The sequence below is a fragment of the Salminus brasiliensis genome, chromosome 15 (genome assembly GCF_030463535.1).
Source record: "Salminus brasiliensis chromosome 15, fSalBra1.hap2, whole genome shotgun sequence".
Classification (NCBI taxonomy): domain Eukaryota; kingdom Metazoa; phylum Chordata; class Actinopteri; order Characiformes; family Bryconidae; genus Salminus; species Salminus brasiliensis.
The window spans coordinates 35,607,926-35,630,440 of NC_132892.1; the positions used below are offsets into that span (position 1 = coordinate 35,607,926).

Genomic DNA, 22,515 nt, shown 5'->3' on the forward strand with positions numbered 1-22,515 from the left:
TTAATCTTACTGCCAAACACAATCACAATCAGATCTCACCCTCACAATCAGACCTCACCCTCACAATCAGACCTCACCCTCACAATCAGATCTAAGCCTCACAATTAGATCTAACCCTCACAATCAGATCTCACCCTCACAATCAGGTCTAAGCCTCACAATCAGACCTCACCCTCACAATCAGATCTAAGCCTTACAATTAGATCTAACCCTCACAATCAGATCTAACCCTCACAATCAGATCTTACCCTCACAATCAGATCTCACCCTTACTTATCTCACCCTCACAATCAAATCTTACCTTCACAATCAGACCTCACCCTCACAATCAGATCTAAGCCTCACAATTAGATCTAACCCTCACAATTAGATCTAACCCTCACAATTAGATTTAACCCTCACAATCAGATCTTACCCTCACAATCAGACCTCACCCTCACACTCAGATCTAACCCTTGCAATCAGATCTCACCCTTACTTATCTCACCCTCACAATCAGATCTAATCCTCACAATCAGATCTAATCCTCACAATCAAATCTAACCCTTACTATCAGATCTAACCCTCACAATTAGATCTAATCCTCACAATCAGATCTCACCCTCACTTATCTCACACTCACAATCAGATCTCACCCTCACAATCAGATCTCACCCTCACAATTAGATATAATCCTCACCTTCACAATAAAATCTTACCTTCACAATCAGATCTCACCTTCACAACCCAGTCTCACCCTCACAATCAGATCTCACCCTCACAATCAGGTTTCACCCTCACAATCAAATCTTATCCTCACAATCAGATCTAATCCTCACAATCAGATCTCACCCTCACAATCAGATCTAATCCTCACAATCAGATCTAAGCCTCACAATTAGATCTAACCCTCACAATCAGATCTAACCCTCACAATCAGATCTCACCCTCACTTATCTCACCCTAACAATCAGATCTCACCCTCACAATTAGATCTCACCCTCACACTCCAGTCTCACCCTCATAATCAGATCTCACCCTCACTTATCTCACCCTCACAATCAGATCTAATCCTCACAATTAGATCTAACCTTGACAGTTAGATCTAACCTTCACAATCAGATCTCATGCTCACAATTAGATCTTACCTTCACAATTAGATCTTACCCTCACAATCAGATCTCACCTTCACACCCCAGTTTTACCTTTACAATCAGATCTCACCCTCACAATCAGATTCCACCCTCACAATCAGATCTCCCCCTTACTTATCTCACCCTCACAATCAAATCTAACCCTTACAATCAGATCTAACCCTCACAATTAGATCTAATCCTCACAATCAGATCTCACCCTCACTTATCTCACACTCACAATCAGATCTCACCCTCACAATCAGATCTCACCCTCACAATTAGATATAATCCTCACCTTCACAATCAGATCTCACCTTCACAACCCAGTCTCACCCTCACAATCAGATTTCACCCTCACAGTCAGATCTAAGCCTCACAATTAGATCTAACCCTCACAATTAGATCTAACCCTCACAATTAGATTTAACCCTCACAATCAGATCTCACCCTCACAATCAGACCTCACCCTCACAATCAGATCTAACCCTTGCAATCAGATCTCACCCTCACAATCAGACCTCACCCTCACAATCAGATCTAACCCTTGCAATCAGATCTCACCCTCACTTATCTCACCCTAACAATCAGATCTCACCCTCACAATTAGATCTCACCTCACACTCCAGTCTCACCCTCATAATCAGATCTCACCCTCACTTATCTCACCCTCACAATCAGATCTAATCCTCACAATTAGATCTAACCTTAACAATTAGATCTAACCTTCACAATCAGATCTCACCCTCACAATTAGATCTTACCTTCACAATTAGATCTTACCCTCACAATCAGATTCCACCCTCACAATCAGATCTCCCCCTTACTTATCTCACCCTCACAATCAGATCTAATCCTCACAATTAGATCTAACCCTCATAATCAGACCTCACCCTCACAATCAGATCTTACCCTCACAATCAGATCTCACTCTCACAATCAGATCTCACCCTCACAATCAGATCTCACCCTCACAATTAGATCTAACCCTCATAATCAGATCTCACTCTCACAATCAGATCTCACTCTCACAATCAGGTCTCACCCTCACAATCAGGTCTCACCCTCACAATCAGACCTCACCCTCACAATCAGATTTCACTCTCACAATCAGATCTCACCCTCACAATCAGATCTCACCCTTACAGTTAGATCTTACCCTCACAATTAGATCTTACCCTCACAATCAGATCTCACTCTCACAATCAGATTTCACCCTCACAACAGCAACATTATGATCAGATTAAAACACCCCTGCATAAAATGACTTATAGATTCAGACTCTACCCCAAAGGTTTGGGACTGAGTTCAAACGGGTTTAGTTGGATATGAATGCATACAGCTGTAATAATATAACAAAAGGCAGTTGAATAATGAGGTGGGTTTACGACTGTAGTTTTCCTTCTGTATACAGAGATATATGACGGCGGTCCGCTCACTGAGTGTGCTGCTAGTCCCATGCTTCTTTTTCTTCCCATTGAGATCAGACAGCAGAGTCTTCTTCACCTTCAGCTGGTCCTGAAGAGCTGGCAGGCAAACAGAACACACACAGGTCTGAAAATCAAACAGTGCTAAACTACACAGCACAGACCTCCAGATAAGACCCCTGATCAGATCTATACTAATCATCTATAGCATCACCAGAGAACTCCGTCTGGGTCTTCAGCAGGACAGCCAGTCTCCTCTGGATTTCCAAAATATCCTCTTGGTCTTTAATGATCACTGTTACTAAAATCACATCATCACAATCACACACACACACACACACACACACACACACAAACACACACACACATTAAATAGGACCTGTCTGGTATTAAATTGTGAAATAACAGGTTGAATTTATTGTAATTAAAGGTTTAGGGGTGGAGTTAGGGTAATTTAACCACACCCTGATGATCTTAATGAAGCTGGGTGATTGGTTGAAGCAGGGTGTTAGAGCTGTTCTGCAGCTTTTCATCATTTACAGGTAAAAATATAAAGATAAAGTAAAGAAACTCTGGCCTGAGTTCATTCCATCCAAACTAACCTTGTGTAGAAGTACCACCACCATCACCACCAGCTCCATCCAGCTTTTTGAGCTTCTCCGCTAGTTGTCTCTCTAATTCTAAACCAGTAACATAGAGAGACATAGAAAGAAAAGAGCTATATTATATTCCATATATATATATGTGTGTGTGTGTGTGTGTGTTGTCTTTGATCTGCTAAGCTTTTCACATTTCTATAGTGTGAATCTGACAGTTGTTCTTTACACTGTATCAGAATCATATGATGAATGGACCAATAGAAATGCTCTATTATGCCAGCAGTAATTTTATTTAACTCTACGTTCTACAGAATAAAAGTCCACTTTGTAACAGCTCAGATTTATTCAGTGTTTTCAGTAAATATTAGTTTTAAATGAAATTGTAATGATATTTAATTTAATGATTGAAGCTGATTTCCACTGAATTCAGACTGACCCTGAATTTCTACCTTTGAGACGTTTTAACCTCTGAACTGTTGATGCTGTTGAGGGATGTTTCTGTTTTTGGTTTAGAAATTGTGCTTAGCTTCAAAAAAATCCAGGAAACAGAGAGACAGTCCTGCTACTGTTTGGCCTCGTAAAAGAAATCTGAATGAGTAAAATAAGGTGCAGTTAACTCTACCATAAAAACTGCCCACCCTCCTGCCACTGCTATCTGTGTAATGACTGTCTAAGGACTGACTCTTAACTAGGGATGCACCGATCCGACTTTTTCAGTTCCGATACCGATACTGATATATAAACTTTACATATCGGCCGATACTCAATACAGATCTGATACCGTTGCTGAATTAATAAACTGTATACCTTACCATGTGGATTGACTTTACTTTACTAACTTGGTAAAACAAAATATATCAAATTAACACAGAGATATAAATGTACTAAATTAATTTCAAATTTATTTCTAAAGCTATTTATTTGTCACTAAAAATAAACAATGCTGCAAGACACAGCATTCAAATTCAAAATAAAACAATTAAAATATATTAAAATAAATCAAATATATTGGCCAAAACTGAAGTAGCTTCACTTTGTCAAACACACAGATTTTGCATCTCTACTCTTAACACTATTAACCATCATTACTCTCAATACTCTCACCATCACTACTGACACTACTAACAGTGACCTTTATCAATAGTTCATAATGGTAGAGCGAGCATCACACTGAGCACTCTCTCACTCAAGTTCAGATAATCTTTACGCTAAGAAGCTGTTGAGAAACCTGGTCATGCTCAGTCAGAACTTTCAGAGCTGTCTTCTACACATCTAACACACATGAACATCCACGAATCGAAACTTCAGATAAACATCAGCCCACATGAGTGGAACATGAAGTAGGTGGGCTCCAGGTGGGCATGGGCTCTGAGTGGGTTTGTACATGTGTTGTTACTGGATCCCCCTAAATGGTCCCCATCGTTACAGCCCACCTTAATCTTACATACGTCCCATATCTAGGTCCACCATGTGCAGTGTTCAACCCAGATTGGGCCCATGCTTTACCCCTCCTGGTCCCATCACTGACCCTGGTGGACATTCATATATATGAGGCCAACCTGGAATCTGAGGACAAGACTTTCTGGTCCCCAGCTGGGCCGGGAGCAGATGCCCCTTCATGTTACCCACCGGCGAGCCGCTGTGACTGTGCAGAGTCAACACTTCCTCTCCGCAGATTATCTATGGCCTCCTGCAGCTTGCTTATCTCCAACACTGCTCAGAAAAGAGGAAAGGGAAGAGAAGCAGCTCTGTGTTACTCTGGACCGGTGACTGAGCAAACAGTCAGAGACAGACGCTGACCCTTACTCTGGCTGCTGTCGCCGGCCTGGCACTTCGACGCCGTCAGATTCAGACTCTTATCATTCAGCTCAGCTTTCAGCGCATTCAGCTGCTGCTCCAGGTCTGCAGAGAAGAGGAGGACACAACGTATCTTAAAGACGTAGCACAGACCTAAACACCATCATACTCTATTAAACACCATCATACTCCACTAAACCCCATTATACTCTACTAAACATCATCATACTCCACCCAATACCATCATTCTCCACTAAACACCATTATTCTCCACTAAACACCATAATACTCGACTAAACACCATCATTCTCCACTAAACACCATCATTCTCCACTAAACACCATCATTTTCCACTAAACACCATAATACTCGACTAAACACCATCATACTCGACTAAACACCATCATACTCCACTAAACACCATCATTCTCCACTAAACACCATCATACTCCACTAAACACCATCATTCTCCACTTAATACCATCATACTCCACTAAACACCATCATACTCGACTAAACACCATCATACTCGACTAAACACCATCATACTCCACTAAACATCATCATACTCCACCCAATACCATCATTCTCCACTAAACACCATTATTCTCCACTAAACACCATAATACTCGACTAAACACCATCATACTCGACTAAACACCATCATACTCCACTAAACACCATCATACTCCACTAAACACCATCATTCTCCACTTAATACCATCATACTCCACTAAACACCATCATACTCGACTAAACACCATCATACTCGACTAAACACCATCATACTCGACTAAACACCATCATACTCCACTAAACACCATAATACTCGACTAAACACCATCATACTCGACTAAACACCATCATACTCCACTAAACACCATCATTCTCCACTAAACACCATCATACTCCACTAAACACCATCATTCTCCACTTAATACCATCATACTCCACTAAACACCATCATACTTCACCAAACACCATCATTCTCCACTACACACCATCATTCTCCACTAAACACCATCATTCTCCAATAAACACCATCACTCTCCACTAAACACCATCATTCTCCACTAAACCCCATTATACTCTACTAAACATCATCATACTCCACCCAATACCATCGTTCTCCACTAAACACCATCATTCTCCACTAAACACCATCATACTCCACTAAACACCATCATACTCGACTAAACACCATCATACTCCACTAAACACCATCATTCTCCACTTAATACCATCATACTCCACTAAACACCATCATACTCCACTAAACACCATCATTCTCCACTACACACCATCATACTCCACTAAACACCATCACTCTCCATTAAACATCATCATACACCACCAAACACCATCATACACCATCATACTCCACTAAACACCATCATTCTCCACTAAACACCATCATTCTCCACTTAATATCATCATACTCCACTAAACACCATCATACTCCACTAAACACCATCATTCTCCACTACACACCATCATACTCCACTAAACACCATCACTCTCCATTAAACATCATCATACACCATCATACTCCATTAAACATCATCATACTCCACTAATCACCATCATACACCACTAAACACCACCATTCTCCACTAAACACAATCATTCTCCACAAAACACCATCATACTCCACTAAACACCATCATACTCCACTAAACATCATCATACTCTACCAAATACCATCATTTTCCACTAAACATCATCATACTCCACCAAATACCATCATTTTCCACTAAACACCATCATACTCCACTAAACACCATCATTCTCCACTTAATACCATCATACTCCACTAAACACCATCATACTCCACCAAACACTCATCATACTTCACTAACCACCATCATTCTCCACCAAACACCACCTTCCCACTCTGAATACCACCATCCTACTCCAAACACCACCATCCATATTTTCTGAATATTAAGTGAAGGTTGACTACCACTGACATCCCACTGCTCTGTTCTGGGCTACTGCTGGAACTCACTTGTGATCTTAGTATCGTCCCTCTCCACCGTGATTTCCACCTCCAGCTTCTTCATGTCGATGTACTTCTGGAGAATGACCAGGACTGTGGAAAACAAACTCAGGGTTAAAACCATACTACCATCCATCACAAGTCCAAAGGTTTGTAGATGCCTCCTGTTACAAGTGAGTTCAGCTGATTTCAGGTGGCTGACCCAGGTGTTGACACACAGCTGTATAATCTCTGTATGTACACACTGTGCCAACTCACACACTGATGTTCTACATACCTTCTTTAGCAGGACCTGTGGTTTTAGTTCCCAGCTGCTTCAGCAGACTGTCCAGCTGAGCCTGGAGAGCTGCACAAAGCAATCAGCAGTCAGTCTGAGCTTCATGGTACACAGCTGTAGCAAAAGTCTGCGATGACCCCGATGATGTGATGTGTATTAAAGATGCAGGAGGTGCGATATTATGATACTGTATAAATATATCGCAATCCTTTCAAATCGAATTTTCATCAAATCAGAGTACAACACTGCCCTCTAGTGGTTGGGGTTTAAACACTACACTAAATGAACCACTGTCAGACTCCAATCTTTACATCTAAACTATTAATTAATAATCAATACTGTGTTTCTGAGGATCGATACAGTACTGCAGGACAGAATACCACAACTTCCCAATCAATATTGTCTTCCACCTGATCTGTACGGGTAAATAAGCCTTATACTATATATATATAAATATATGGTTAGTGTGGTGCGACAGATGACACCACTACCTGCCAGTTCGATTCCCGGGCTGGGTGGCTATCCTGCGCTACAATAAGGGTCCTTGGGCGAGAGTCCTAACACTACATTGGCCCTCCTCTGTAATACGAGTAACCTTGTAAGTCGCTCTGGATTAGAGCTTCAGCTAAAATACCATAAATGTAAATATAGAGACGCACTTCTGCACCTTTCAACACACGACTACTGTTTATTTCCTGCATGTATCAAAACTCAAGAACAGTAAAACATGGTGTATTCCACATCTTACGCTTCATCCTCTTCTAACACTTTAGTAAATGTAGTAAATTAACAGAGATTGAGTCTAAAATGTGCAGAAAACCGTCCTATTCGAGCTTCTGCATCGGGCTGTTTACCACTCTACTGTCCATCCCCTCACACACAACCAGAGTGATGACGTACCTGAGATCTGCATCTTAGCCGCATTAATTGAACCCATGCACTCAATCTTCAGCTGTCTCAGCTGCCTCTTCAGAAGGAAGACCTCCTTCTCTGCAGAGGGACACAGCAGGGTTAAACAGGGCTTCCTTCTTTTCTGAAGTTACCATTGCAAAGATATGAGGTTTCAGTTGTGGCTTGAGGAGCTGGAAATGAACCTAAACCATGAGATTCGATCTGCAGAACCCAAAAATGCTTAGTTGAACCCTGAGCAAGGAGGGGTTACACTGTTCTAGGGTCAATTTGACAGTTCTTGCCTTTAGCAATTAATCAATTAATATTCATGTAATCCATATTCACTTATTCCCTCCTTACAAATCACTGTTTATTTATAATAATCCACTAATTTCTAACTAAAAATGGTGACGTTGTGGTTTTCAGTACATCAGGCTTTATTTATTCTTATGTATTTAGACCTGGCCTTGCAGATTTGGCTCCTCTCCTCCCTCCCATTAATATGAATGTGTCTAGTAGTTGATGGCTGTTGACCCTCGCTGTTTGACCTTCACTTTAAATATTCATCATCTCTTTCTGCATCTTTAAAAAGGGTCAGTTAGCCCTGCAGCCGGAGGGTTACCAGGGTCCTGATGCATGAATAAAGGTAGTGTCAGCTGGGCTCACCAACGGTAAGGGTGTATGTATTCTTCGCCGTCAGCCTGTCGTTGCAGTCCTTCAGCTCCACCTCAATACCTGCAGCAGAGAGCAGACCAGTCCACACCCTCAGATCAACGCCAGCACGTCACTCCCTTCACTGAAGCAGCAAACACTGAGACTGAGCTCTTATCCTGACACTGCAGGCTATCACACTCTGACTATTCACACCGGTTCAGACAGACAGGTGTACGGGCTGTTCCTCCTCAGCTAGGCCTCCACAGACCAGCCTGCAGGTTTACATAAAGACATGTCAATCACAGTCGGATGACTCCGCCCCCTGAGAAGCCTTTAGTGGGATTTATTCCTGTTTTGCTATTCCTTTGTTATTGTTATGATCCGGAGCCGAGCAGAGGAGGACGGGTTCCCCTCTTTGACCCAAAAGAGGCTCGGACCCGGGTCTCTGTAAAGCTGCTCTGGGAGAACATTCATTGTGAAAAGCCTAAATAAATCAATCAAATAAATAAATAAAATTGATTAGAATTTAATTGAAAGTGAGCAGAATTTCCTGAGCTCAGCAGATTCTGGTTTCTGGACCTTTCTGAGTTCTAATTATTCTCCCGTATGTATTTGACCCCTGAGTTCTCAAGCTCCACATAGTTGTTAATTTTTTAATTGTGTAAAAAATACAGTACCCTTTAATTCTAATTCTGATCCATTTAGGTAAAGAAAATAATGTTTCTTCTTCTTCTTCTTCTTCTTCTTCTTATTATTATTATTATTATTATTATTATTGCTATATTATTATTATTATTAGTAGTAGTAGTAGTATATTATTATAATTATATAATGATAATATATTATATTATAGTATATTATTAGTAGTAGTACTACTAGTAGTAGTATATTATTTTTATTAATATTAGTAGTAGTAGTAGTATATTATTATTATAATTATATCATTATATTGTATTATATTATTATTATTATTATTATTATTATTATTATTATTATTATTATTATTATATTTGCACTGAACCTTTATAAGATCCATCTTAAAATCTAGAACAATATAGGTAATACAGAAAAATATAGGCGATAATGAGATCTGCAGATAAGTGCACATAAGGACTCTGTTTTGTGGAAATATATGTATAAAAATTGGTTAGTTAAATATATATCTATATATACATATATTTATTTTCCCAAAACAGTGTATATTTATATGAGAACTTAAAGAACAGCTATTATTGCTTAAATAGTTCTTTGACTGATTGCATAAAAAAAACATAGTTATACATGGTTCTATATAGCACCAACAAAGGTTCCACTATTGTGGACCTGTTTCCGTGCTGTACAGAACCCTCAGGGCTTTGGATGTAGCTGTACAGGAATGGTGGTGTTTATATAGTAGTTATTTATCATAAGTATTTGGACTTTGGCTTGTTTTATCACTTACGCTGCTTAGTAAGTAAATAAGGGTTCTCTAGTGAAATCAGTGGTTCTGTTTAGAACCATGACAGCTCGAAGAACCATTCGGATGCTATGTCTGGTTCTTTGGATAGAAGAAGAAGGTTCCACTGTTGTTAGGAGTTGAAATGTGGGTTCTATCTCTTTAAATTCATCTACTCACCATTACAGAGCTGTTTGTATGTAGTCTGAGTGAAGGTGGACAAAAAGAAAAACAACAGGATTGTTAGTGCTTATCCAGTATGAATTCAGTTCATTACACTGACTAACAATCACACTTACCTCTACAGTCTCATCTTCTTCATGTATCGGTAGATCTCCAGGCATTGGCACTAGAATGAACAAATTAATGAATAAACACACAAACAAACAAACAAACAAACAAACATTACAAAATAACATGTTTCTAAGTGCCACACAGCACAACACTATATTTACATAAAAACATATGTCATGTTATTAGAGCTTCATACTGGATATTAATGTTATTAGAGCTTCATACTGGATATTAATGTTATTAGAGCTTCATACTGGATATTAATATTATTAGAGCTTCATACTGGATATTAATGATATTAGAGCTTCATTCTGGATATTAATGCTATTAGAGCTTCATACTGGATATTAATGTTATTAGAACTTCATACTGGATATTAATGTTATTAGAACTTCATACTGGATATTAATGTTAATAAACATCATACTGGATATTAATGTTATTAGAGCTTCCTACTGGATATTAATGTTAATAAAAACTATACTGGATATTAATGTTATCAGAGCTTTATACTGGATATTAATGTTATCAGAGCTTTATACTGGATATTAATGTTATCAGAGCTTTATACTGGATATTAATGTTAATAAAAATCATACTGGATATTAATGTTATTAGATCTTCATACTGGATATTAATGTTATTAGATCTTTATACTGGATATTAATGATATTAGAGCTTCATACTGAATATTAATGTTATTAGAGCTTCATACTGGATATTAATGATATTAGAGCTTCATACTGAATATTAATGATATTAGAACTTCATACTGGATATTAATGTTATTAGAGCTTCATACTGGATATTAATGCTATTAGAACTTCATACTGGATATTAATGTTATTAGAGATTCATACTGGATATTAATGCTATTAAAGCTTCATACTGGATATTAATGCTATTAGAGCTTTATACTGGATATTAATGTTATCAGAGCTTTATACTGGATATTAATGTTAATAAAAATCATACTGGATATTAATGTTATTAGATCTTCATACTGGATATTAATATTATTAGAGTTTCATTCTGGATATTAATGTTATTAGATCTTTATACTGGATATTAACGATATTAGAGCTTCATACTGGATATTAATGTTATTAGAGCTTCATACTGGATATTAATGATATTAGAGCTTCATACTGAATATTAATGTTATTAGAACTTCATACTGGATATTAATGTTATTAGAGATTCATACTGGATATTAATGTTATTAGAGCTTCATACTGGATATTAATGCTATTAGAGCTTCATACTGGATATTAATGTTAATAAAAATCATACTGGATATTAATGTTTTTAGAGCTTCATACTGGATATTAATGTTGTTAGAGCTTCATACTGGATATTAATATTATTAGAACTTCATACTGGATATTAATGTTATTAGAGCTTCATACTGGATATTAATGTTATTAGAACTTCATACTGGATATTAATATTATTAGAGCTTCATACTGGATAGTAATGTTATTAGAACTTCATACGGGATATTAATGTTAATGAACATCATACTGGATATTAATGTTATTAGAGCTTCCTACTGGATATTAATGTTAATAAAAACTATACTGGATATTAATGTTATCAGAGCTTCCTACTGGATATTAATGTTATCAGAGCTTTATACTGGATATTAATGTTAATAAAAATCATACTGGATATTAATGTTAATAAAAATCATACTGGATATTAATGTTATTAGATCTTCATACTGGATATTAATGTTATTAGAGTTTCATTCTGGATATTAATGTTATTAGATCTTCATACTGGATATTAATGATATTAGAGCTTCATACTGAATATTAATGTTATTAGAGCTTCATACTGGATATTAATGATATTAGAGCTTCATACTGAATATTAATGTTATTAGAGCTTCATACTGGATATTAATGTTATTAGAGCTTCATACTGAATATTAATGCTATTAGAATTTCATACATGATAGTAATGTTATTAGAACTTCATACTGGATATTAATGTTATTAGAGCTTCATACTGGATATTAATGCTATTAGAACTTCATACTGGATATTAATGTTATTAGAGATTCATACTGGATATTAATGCTATTAGAGCTTCATACTGGATATTAATGTTATTAGAGCTTCATACTGGATATTAATGCTATTAGAATTTCATACATGATAGTAATGTTATTAGAACTTCATACTGGATATTAATGTTATTAGAGCTTCATACTGGATATTAATGCTATTAGAACTTCATACTGGATATTAATGTTATTAGAGATTCATACTGGATATTAATGCTATTAGAGCTTCATACTGGATATTAATGTTATTAGAGCTTCATACTGGATATTAATGATATTAGAACTTCATACTGGATATTAATGCTATTAGAACTTCATACTGGATAGTAATGTTAATAGAACTTCATACTGGATATTAATGATATTAGAGCTTCATACTGTATATTAATGTTATTAGAGCTTCATACTGAATATTAATGCTATTAGAGCTTCATACTGTATATTAATGTTATTAGAGCTTCATACTGAATATTAATGCTATTAGAGCTTCATACTGGATATTAATGTTATTAAAGCTTCATACTGGATAATAATGTTAATAAACATCATACTGGATATTAATGGTATTAGAGCATCGCACTGGATATTAATGTTTTAGAGCTTCATACTGGATATTAATGTTAATAAAAATCATACTAGATATTACTGTTATTAGAACACCATTCTGGATATTAATATTATTAGAGCTTCATTCTGGATATTAATGTTAATAAACTTCATAGTGGATATTTATGTTATTAAAGCTTCATACTGGATATTAATGTTATTATATTTTTATACTGGATATTAATGTTATTAAAGCTTCATACTGGATATTAATGTTATTATATTTTTATACTGGATATTAATGTTATTAAAGCTTCATACTGGATATTAATGTTATTATATTTTTATACTGGATATTAATGTTATTAAAGCTTCATATTGGATATTAATGATATTATCTTATATTTCTGAGTGAGTGTTCTACAGGTAGTGTATGAAATGGTAGAGCAGTCTTACCACTGAGGGCCACGGAGGAGCAAATGAAGGAGGACCACAGAGAACAGAGCAGGAGCAGCTGAATCCAGCCCATGACTGCATCCGTGACGGACTCTCGACTCTACACCACTGTCCTCCTCAGCTGGGGCTTTTGTATCCCACTGTACCGCCTGCCCTCCTGTCCCGCGGTGTTACATAACCATGCCGGTCCGTTACTCTGCACTACGTGTTATTAGACAGCTGCAATACCCGCCACTTATTGCCCAATTGTCAGGTTCCTGTTAGATGACTTGGTCATCTTCAAGGTCATCTCCTGTCAGCACCGTGGTGAGCTGTCCAAACGGCTTTCTGTCTCAGTGAGGCTTTCATGGAACAGCAGCTGGTGGTCAGTGTTTACAACAACACTGTTTACTCTGGAACTGCAACTCAAACACACTGCCCAGATAGCACACGGATGTAGGCCACTTTTGGTCATGGCTCTTCTTGCTAACTATTGGCATTTGTAAACATCATGTGAGGCAATAGCGGGCCATATATTAAAAAACACCCACATGACCCGCTGTGACTGTGGTGCTGGAGTACATCTGCGCTGCATGGTCTATGCCTGTTTTTTGTTGTTTTCCCATCTAATCCAACCCCTCATTAAGGTCATGGATGAGGTTAGACTCTTGATGGAACCACCAAGATCACGTACCTCTTTTCACCAAGCAGCACAGACCACTGCGCAACAAGTCCAAATGTTTGTGGACACCCCTTCCAACTTACTTTACCTACTTTAAGCTGCAGATCAACATCATGACCCTATTGGCTCCCTGCTGCCTAATAATGCCAGGTGTGGGCTAGAGGGGTATAAAGCCCCCCAGCATTGAGGAGCTGTGGAGCAGTGGAGGAGCTGTGTTCTCTGGAATGATGGTGGAGGAGCTCCATCCAGTACTTTTGGATGGGATGAGTTGGGGATTTGAAGATAATGAGGTGGGGTGTTGATCATCATCCAACATCCTGACCTCACTAAATGCAGTCAATCAAATCCATACAGCAATGTTTCTCAAGAATCTAGTAGGAAGCCTTCTTCCGTGAACAGTAGAGAGATATGATACATCTTTTAATACCCTTGATTGAGCAGGTGTCCCAATACTTTTGCCTATATAGTGGATATGGACAAAAAACAACGGACACCTGGCCATCACATCCCCTGACTGTGTCGTCCCTGGACCTCTCGTTCCAAACCCATGGTCATTAATACAGAGTTGGCCCAGGTTTGTGACTCCGACGGCCTTCACTCTTCTGGGGATGCTTTCCACGACACAATGGCTCCAGATTCATCAACCAGAATCTTTCATGTCAAGAAACACAAAATGTAATTTTAGGACGGGTGTAGCTAAACCAAGCGTGAACTTGACCCTGTTGCATAAGCCTTACAGTTGTAATCTCTCTCTCACAGATTGTCTGAAAAGTGAAACCTGTGTTACACCAAGAACCGATCTGTCAGATAAGGTGGAATGTCACAATGGCCTAATGACACAGCCTGGCAAAATACAGGAACCACTCACATTAACATTAACAGCCATTTATTGTGGGTAATTAACAGTCTGATCCATAAGTATGTGGACAGGCCAGTCAGCTAGCTGGAGTCTTTACAGACATTGCCCTCTCCCACCTGGACGAGAACACCTATGTAAGGAAACTATAGTGGTGTATAATACTGGTGTAGTGTCCTGTAGTAAACTATAGTGGTGTATAATACTGGTGTAGTGTCCTGTAGTAAACTATAGTGGTGTATAATACTGGTGTAGTGTACTGTAGTGAACTATAGTGATGTATAATACTGGTGTAGTGTCCTGTTGTAAACTATAGTGGTGTATAATACTGGTGTAGTATCCTGTAGTAAACTATAGTGGTGTATAATACTGGTGTAGTGTCCTGTAGTAAACTATAGTAGTGTATAATACTGGTGTAGTGTCCTGTTGTAAACTATAGTGGTGTATAATAGTCAAGTCAAGTCAAATTTATTTGTATAGCGCTTTTTACAACTGTTGTCGTCACAAAGCAGCTTTACATAATTATTACTTAATAAAGAACAGAGACAGAGAAGAAAGAAGAAATAACATGAAGCGTCAAAGACCCCTAATACTGGTGTAGTGTCCTGTAGTAGACCACTATAGTTTACTACACCAGTATTATACACCACTATAGTTTACTACAGGACACTACACCAGTATTATACACCACTATAGTTTACTACAGGACACTACACCCATATTATACATCACTATAGTTTACTACAGGACACTACACCAGTATTATAGATTACACCAGTATTATACATCACTATAGTTTACTACAGGACACTACACCAGTATTATACACCACTATAGTTTACTACAGGACACTACACCAGTATTATACACCACTATAGTTCACTACAGGACACAACACCAGCATTATACACCACTATAGTTCACTACAGGACACTACACCAGCATTATACACCACTATAGTTCACTACAGGACACTACACCCATATTATACATCACTATAGTTTACTACAGGACACTACACCAGTATTATAGATTACACCAGTATTATACATCACTATAGTTTACTACAGGACACTACACCAGTATTATACATCACTATAGTTTACTACAGGACACTACACCAGTATTATACACCACTATAGTTTACTACAGGACACTACACCAGTATTATACACCACTATAGTTCACTACAGGACACTACACCAGCATTATACACCACTATAGTTCACTACAGGACACTACACCAGTATTATACACCACTATAGTTTACTACAGGACACTACACCAGTATTATACACCACTATAGTTTACTACAGGACACTACACCAGTATTATACACTACTATACACTATAGTTTACTACAGGACATTATTGGATAAAGAACAACATGAAACATTGATGACATGAAATTGATACTTTGAAAATGAAACTTTTTTTATTATTTTTATCCATTTTGGTATCTCAACATTTTTATACTTCACATTCTGAATGGGAACAGTGGGAATATTAACATTGCTAAACTGGGACGTTATACTCTCAGTGAATATAACTGAATTAGAGTGAGAAAATATCTGATCCTGTAAATACAGGCTTCAAGTTCTGAAGCAAACTGAATGAAATTGGAACAAAACAGTACTAGATAAGAGTTCAGACAGAACAAGAGAACAGAAGAGATTTCAAATTTATAACCCAACATTAAAATCATATTATTATGTGTTCATTATATCATTTTCACACAGGTATACATTTCTGAATCTGTTGAGCAAAACAGAAGAGTTGTATTTATAAACTGTATGTAAATAAAAACAGTGGCTAAACATGACGTCTGATTCTAAACATACCCTGGTATCAACTGTATACCAGCCAAATCTATCAGCCAGTGCTTGAGTCAGCACTGTTCCATCTAACTGAACCGATTCCTTCAAGTCCAGTATGTATTTTCTTGCTTTTGGATCTACTGCTCTTTACTTCTGTACCTACTTTTCCTTCTTTCACTATTAACTGGGAGTAGGTTCTAACATCCCTCTACCAATTTCTAATTAAACACGTTTAATTCCCAGAAAGGGAAATTCCACCAAATTTCCAAAATTCCTCCAAAGCTCAGACTGTGAGAAGAGTTTATTTAGAGTCGGGGGTTCTGTGTGAATCTGAGCTTCACTGTAGAGAAACTGACCCACTCTGATCTCTTAGTGGTGGTGAATGGAAGCAGGCATTGGTTGCCATGACTACAACACAGATACAACCCATAATTTATTTTCTATCCAAACCGACCAGTGCAGCTACACGAGTCTTCTGAGTTTTATATGGAATGATGATGATGATGATGAAGGTAAAATAGTGAATAGAGAATCTGAACTAATGCAGTTTTCTTTAGGGACTACTTTCTGTAGCCGCACTACACCCTGCAGCATGTATCCCTCCACCATTTTAATGATCTGATTTTAAAAGCAGGTTCTAGAGCCGAACTCTTCTCAGAACTCTGGTAGAACCGTGTCTCAGGCATCAGGCAGCGTCTTCATCTCCATTACGTGAAGAGCTCTGTGAGGAGCTTTTAGTAGAGCTTCAGACGTCTGCTTCCCTTCACCTCCACTGTAGAACACTGTGTTCTGACGGGGTGAGGTTATCTAGAACCGAGCCTTTCACACCCACCAAACCTCCGCTCTGACTGACTCTGTTCTTCTGAACTGTTAAAGCAGAGAACCGTTAGGAAATGGGAGAACGTGGTCAGATTGAGAACATCAGTGGGTTCTGTTCGGTGGCGTGTCTCTTGTGGTGGGCTCTGAGGTTGGAGGCTTGGGCGAAGCTCTTCCCGCACTGAAAGCAGTGATATGGCTTCTCTCCAGTATGCTGTCTCTCGTGGGTTCGGAGCCCCGTTAAGTCCGAGAACTGTTTTCCACAGGTGGAGCAGCTGTACGGCTTCTCGCCGGTGTGAATCCTCTGATGAGTCCTGAAGGACGCAGACTGCGAGAACTGCTTCCCGCAGGAATTGCACTGGTAGGGCTTCTCTCCAGTGTGAATCCTCTCGTGCTCTTTCAGCCTGTCCGACCTGGTGAAGGCCTGGTCGCAGAAGAAGCACTGGTAGGGCCTCTCTCCGGTGTGCACTCTCTGATGAATTATGAGGGTGGCTTTTGTGGCGAACTGCTTCTGGCAGAAGGAGCACTGGTAAGGCTTCGGGACGGCTCCGGGTTCTTCAGCGTGTTCTTTCTGGTGGTTCTGGAGGCCGTACAGGAAGGCGAAGGAGACCCCACACTGGTTGCACCTGTACGGTCCTTCTCCGGTGTGAATTTTCTCGTGGCTTTTGCAGTGCGACAAGTCGGTGAAGGTTTTCCCGCAGTGAATGCACGGGTACAGCTTGTCTCTGACAGGGAGCTCTTTACCGTGGAGCTGGAGCTGGAGAACCTTCGCTGAGGAAGCAGCTGGAGCCGGAGAACCTTCCTCAGCGTACTCGTGTGTACTCAGGTGTATTCTGAGCATGGAAGGTGAGAGGAACCGCTTTCCACACCAGAAGCAAGAACACGGCTCCTCCTTATCCATGTACCCGTTGAAGTGCTCGTCTGTGATGAAGTGCGAGGTCATCGGTCCACTCAGGCAGGTTCCTGGACCGTAGATGCTGTCGTCAGACGTTGAAGGTCTGCTGTCCTCCTGCATGGCCACGTCTTCAGCTTACAGAGAGAGGAGAAAGCGGGTTATGATGGTGTGTTTATACGTCACTAAAATAAACAGAACCAATCAAAGAAGCCCTGAATTTCATACTAATGGCGTAATACTGTCAGATTCCACAACTGAAGACAATGGTAACCACTCTCTAGCCTGCGTTAACCCAGCGGACTACAAACGCATGCATTTATATTACATGCATTAGAGAAAACCTAAGGTTATTCCCATTTGTAGGTGAATTTGGTGGATGACGGGTCATTTTGACCCACTGTCTCATTGTTGGTACACAGTCAGTGTGATACGGTTTTAGAGTGAAGGGCTGTGCTCTCAACGCAAGTACCAGCACGGTTAGAGCGCTTCTCAACCCATCAGATTGTGAGGTTGGAACTGACCTTATGTACTGACCGATGCCCGTGGGACCGCTAGACCCTAGACCCTGTAACGCTTACCCGGCGCTATGAAGTCTTCCTCACGATAACCATCCAGCTCCTCCTCTTCCTTCACGTTCCCGTCCACCTCCAGCATGTCCTTGCAGTCCACCAGCCTCACCGAACACGTCTTCATCTCACCCTGGTCTCCGTCGTCAGAGCCAGAGAGGACAGACTCGGTTTTAACCCCCGAGTCCTGCAGCCCACCCGGTTCCCCCCCGCTGAGCTCAGAATCCAGAGCTTCTCCAGGATGTGGGTCGCTGTAGCAGTGGAGGGACAGGCTCGGCGCCTGCTGAAGAGCGTCGGCATCCACGTGTCCAATGTCCTGAGCTTCTGAATCGGTGTAGCACTGCAGAGACAGCGTGGGGGTGTCCGGCGTGGTGGTCTTCAGTCCTGTAGCGTACACGCAGTGGGACAGTTCCACCGGCTCTGTTTTCGTCAGGCCGTGAGGAACGCCTCGTCCGGCCGGCTTCGCCTGGGCTCTGCGCTGTTCCGCGGTTCTGCTGCTGCTCTTCTGGACTCTGGGGTTCGGTTCAGGCTTGAAGAGTGGAGGCAGGCGGGGAACGCCCTCCGGGTTCGGGTCTCCACCACAACCAGCCCGTCGCTGTGTGGTGACCGGGGTTAGCTGGAGATAGAGGGGGGGTGGTGGGGGGGGGGGTGTTATATGGGGTTATAGACTGATTAGAGGACAATCATACACCACTCTGGGGTGCACAAACTTTTACATAAGACTATATACAGCTGCGGGAAAAATGAATAGAGCACCCTACATGATCAGTTTCTCTGCTTTCACTATTTATAGGCAGTGTGTTTAAGGGATATTAATATTTAATATTTGATATAAATTCCTAATAAAAATATTATTATTTAGAGCATTTATTTATTTATTTGCAGAAATGAGCAGACAACTGCTCAAAAACAGCTGCTCAAATAATGCAGAGAAATGATGATAATAATTATAATAAAAGAAGTTATTATTCAGATTTGAACACAGTACTAATATCTGAACTTTGAGAGCATTCAGAAATCCCCTCGACCACCAATCACAGCTCTCCTGTCTCGGCCGGCTCTCCACTAGTCTTTCACATTACTGTTGGGACTTTATGCCATTTATAGTTTGTAAATTCAGCTAATTCAGCCCTGTCTGATGAAATACCTGGAAGAAAACGCCTGCAGGACACATAGAGATGCAGATTTAATTTAATTAAGCCTAATTAAGTCTGTTAATTTTAAACTAATGTTTAAATTAAGAGCTGTATGTATATATATATATATATATATTATTTTTTTTTTAGAGCTGGGCAATATGATGATATTGTGATACATTTTATCGTGATAGTATAATGTTCTGATCATATGGAGATTCAGCCAGTGCTTAATGATCACTGATCCGCTGCAGGTTTTATTACAGTGAGATCAGACTGGTGTAATCAGATGAAGTTCAGCAGAGTAGAAACTAGGGCTGGGCGATATGGTAAAAACACTATATCAGAATATTTAAAGACTTTTTTTGTGATATGTGATATTTATCACAGATTAAAATCATCAGTATCAGATTCTTATAAACTACAGTTCAGATCCTCTCTGTACTGAATACAGTGATGTCTACTCAACATCTGCTGCTCTTCATCTAATGAAGCCTTCAGTCTAATTACACTGTTAGTAATGAACCCTGCAGCTGATCAGTGTTTATTAAGCAGTAATAACAGTCTCCTCCATATGATTAGAGAAGCTTATTATTATCACCATAACAAAAAGTATCACAATACGATAAAATATGGTCATATCGCCCAGCTCTAGCAGAAATCACTGTGTTCAGTGTGGGAGAGGATCTGAAGAGTAGTGTTTGAGAATCTGCTGATCCTGATATGTTTAATCTGTGATTACGTGTATCATGATAAATATTCTTTAAATATTGTGATGTAGTATTTTTACCATATCGCCCAGCCCTAATAAATATAGTGGTCTTATGTGCATATATTTATATATATAGTTTAAGAGTATATAGGGATAGTTTCAAAACACCAGTCTGTGAAAAATTAAGATGAAAGCAGGGCTGGGCGATATGGTAGAAATACTATAATCACAATATTTAAAAGCTTATCAAAAAAGCTTATTGTATATCACGATACGATAAAATATCGGCATACTGCCCATTATTATCATAACAATATATAATATATTATAATAACATAATTATATATTTCATTCATTTAAATACATTCGATTTACACACAGGCCTCCATTAAAAGAATCCACACAATCCCATACGCTGCTGATCAGACTGTAAAGAGCTGAACGGATCCGGCCTCATTAACTGATATTTGTTGTATATATTTTAACGGTATAGTGCGTACAGTAGGTCCTGAGGTTCAGAAAAGAGCCTTTACAATCAAACACCCCGATTATTGTTTGATTTATTACATATTTCTGACTGGTGATGAAGTAAGGGCTCCACAGCTGTATTAAATATCCTCTGTAGTGATGGCAGTGTGATATCTGACCTGAGCCTCTCCTCCACCCTCCTTCAGCCTCAGCTTGGCCTCCAGCAGCGCCACCTCCTCCCTCAGCTGTCTGATCTCCCTCTGCAGGTCCTCCAGGTGTCTGATGTCCTCCATGGACAGGTCAGTGCCGGTGGACTTGCTGCTGGTGGTCTCAGGTGCTGGTGGCCGCAGGTGCAGGTCCAGTTTGGGGTGCAGGTGTGAGCTGGCCATGCTGCTGCTCAGCTGGAGGAGACACAACAATAACAATAGGAGGGGGAAGGAGCTCTCCACTGGTGCAGCTGCACCGGGCTGGACCGGGCTGCACCGGGCTGGACCGGGCTGGACCGGGCTGGACCGGGGGGTGTGGCAGAGCAGCTGCTTGTGTGCGGGACGGAGCAGATATCCGAGCAGAGATCCGAGCAGAGATCCGAGCAGAGATCAGTTCACTGGAGAGGATCTTCTGCTCTCAGCCGCACGCTCGCCATTAAAGCTCACTGAGGAGAAGTGCGCCTGCGCGGCCGCCGGCGCTGACGTAGGCATGACGTAGCCATGTAAATAATAGATCATAACCGTTTCATTATTCATTAATATATCATTTTTAATCAAATTCACTGTTTTAGGCCTCTTTGTACAACCCTTGTTGATCATAAATGATAATATTATTAATTATTAATAGTAATTGTAGAAAACTATTTAATTGAATTGACTGGGATTATTAATATATATATATTATTATTTTTTTTGCATTTTTTTAACTCAATCATTAATCCTTGTAACGATTTATTGAATTAGTATGCTAGTTAAATTGTATTTCCGTAATTAAAATAAATAAATAAATACATAAACTGTTATATATTATTTCGTTTATTAAT

At 39.5% G+C, this 22,515-nt stretch overlaps 2 protein-coding genes across 2 annotated transcripts; both read right to left on the minus strand.

Moving 5' to 3' along the window:
* Positions 1–1,687: 1,687 nt before the first annotated feature.
* On the minus strand, positions 1,688–13,680 carry LOC140535615 (uncharacterized). Its single transcript, XM_072657011.1, has 13 exons — positions 13,559–13,680; positions 10,491–10,540; positions 10,372–10,396; positions 8,769–8,837; positions 8,112–8,201; positions 7,212–7,280; positions 6,944–7,027; positions 4,945–5,040; positions 4,768–4,851; positions 3,142–3,219; positions 2,754–2,840; positions 2,525–2,638; positions 1,688–1,692 (listed from the first exon to the last, which is right to left on the minus strand). The coding sequence occupies exons 1-13, from the start codon at positions 13,629–13,631 to the stop codon at positions 1,688–1,690; spliced, it is 924 nt and encodes a 307-aa protein (XP_072513112.1). The 5' UTR covers positions 13,632–13,680.
* A 2,846-nt stretch (positions 13,681–16,526) lies between these two features.
* On the minus strand, positions 16,527–22,127 carry LOC140536219 (uncharacterized). The gene is made up of 3 exons (XM_072657935.1): positions 21,665–22,127; positions 19,182–19,785; positions 16,527–18,737 (listed from the first exon to the last, which is right to left on the minus strand). Exons 1-3 carry the CDS (start codon positions 21,872–21,874, stop codon positions 17,800–17,802), a joined length of 1,752 nt encoding a protein of 583 aa, XP_072514036.1. The 5' UTR covers positions 21,875–22,127; the 3' UTR covers positions 16,527–17,799.
* Positions 22,128–22,515: the final 388 nt, after the last annotated feature.

What these genes read in the sequence shown, in the direction of transcription:
- LOC140535615 (XM_072657011.1), bottom strand. Translation starts at nt 13,631, where the DNA reads ATGGGCTGGATTCAGCTGCTCCTGCTCTGTTCTCTGTGGTCCTCCTTC. An exon ending in TACATACACCCTTACCGTTG is followed by an intron (nt 8,202 to 8,768) that starts GTGAGCCCAGCT and finishes GTCCCTCTGCAG; the next exon opens with AGAAGGAGGTCTTCCTTCTG. An exon ending in GACCCAGACGGAGTTCTCTG is followed by an intron (nt 2,639 to 2,753) that starts GTGATGCTATAG and finishes TTTGCCTGCCAG; the next exon opens with CTCTTCAGGACCAGCTGAAG.
- LOC140536219 (XM_072657935.1), bottom strand. Translation starts at nt 21,874, where the DNA reads ATGGCCAGCTCACACCTGCACCCCAAACTGGACCTGCACCTGCGGCCA. An exon ending in AGGGTGGAGGAGAGGCTCAG is followed by an intron (nt 19,786 to 21,664) that starts GTCAGATATCAC and finishes CTCTATCTCCAG; the next exon opens with CTAACCCCGGTCACCACACA. An exon ending in GGAAGACTTCATAGCGCCGG is followed by an intron (nt 18,738 to 19,181) that starts GTAAGCGTTACA and finishes TCTCTCTGTAAG; the next exon opens with CTGAAGACGTGGCCATGCAG.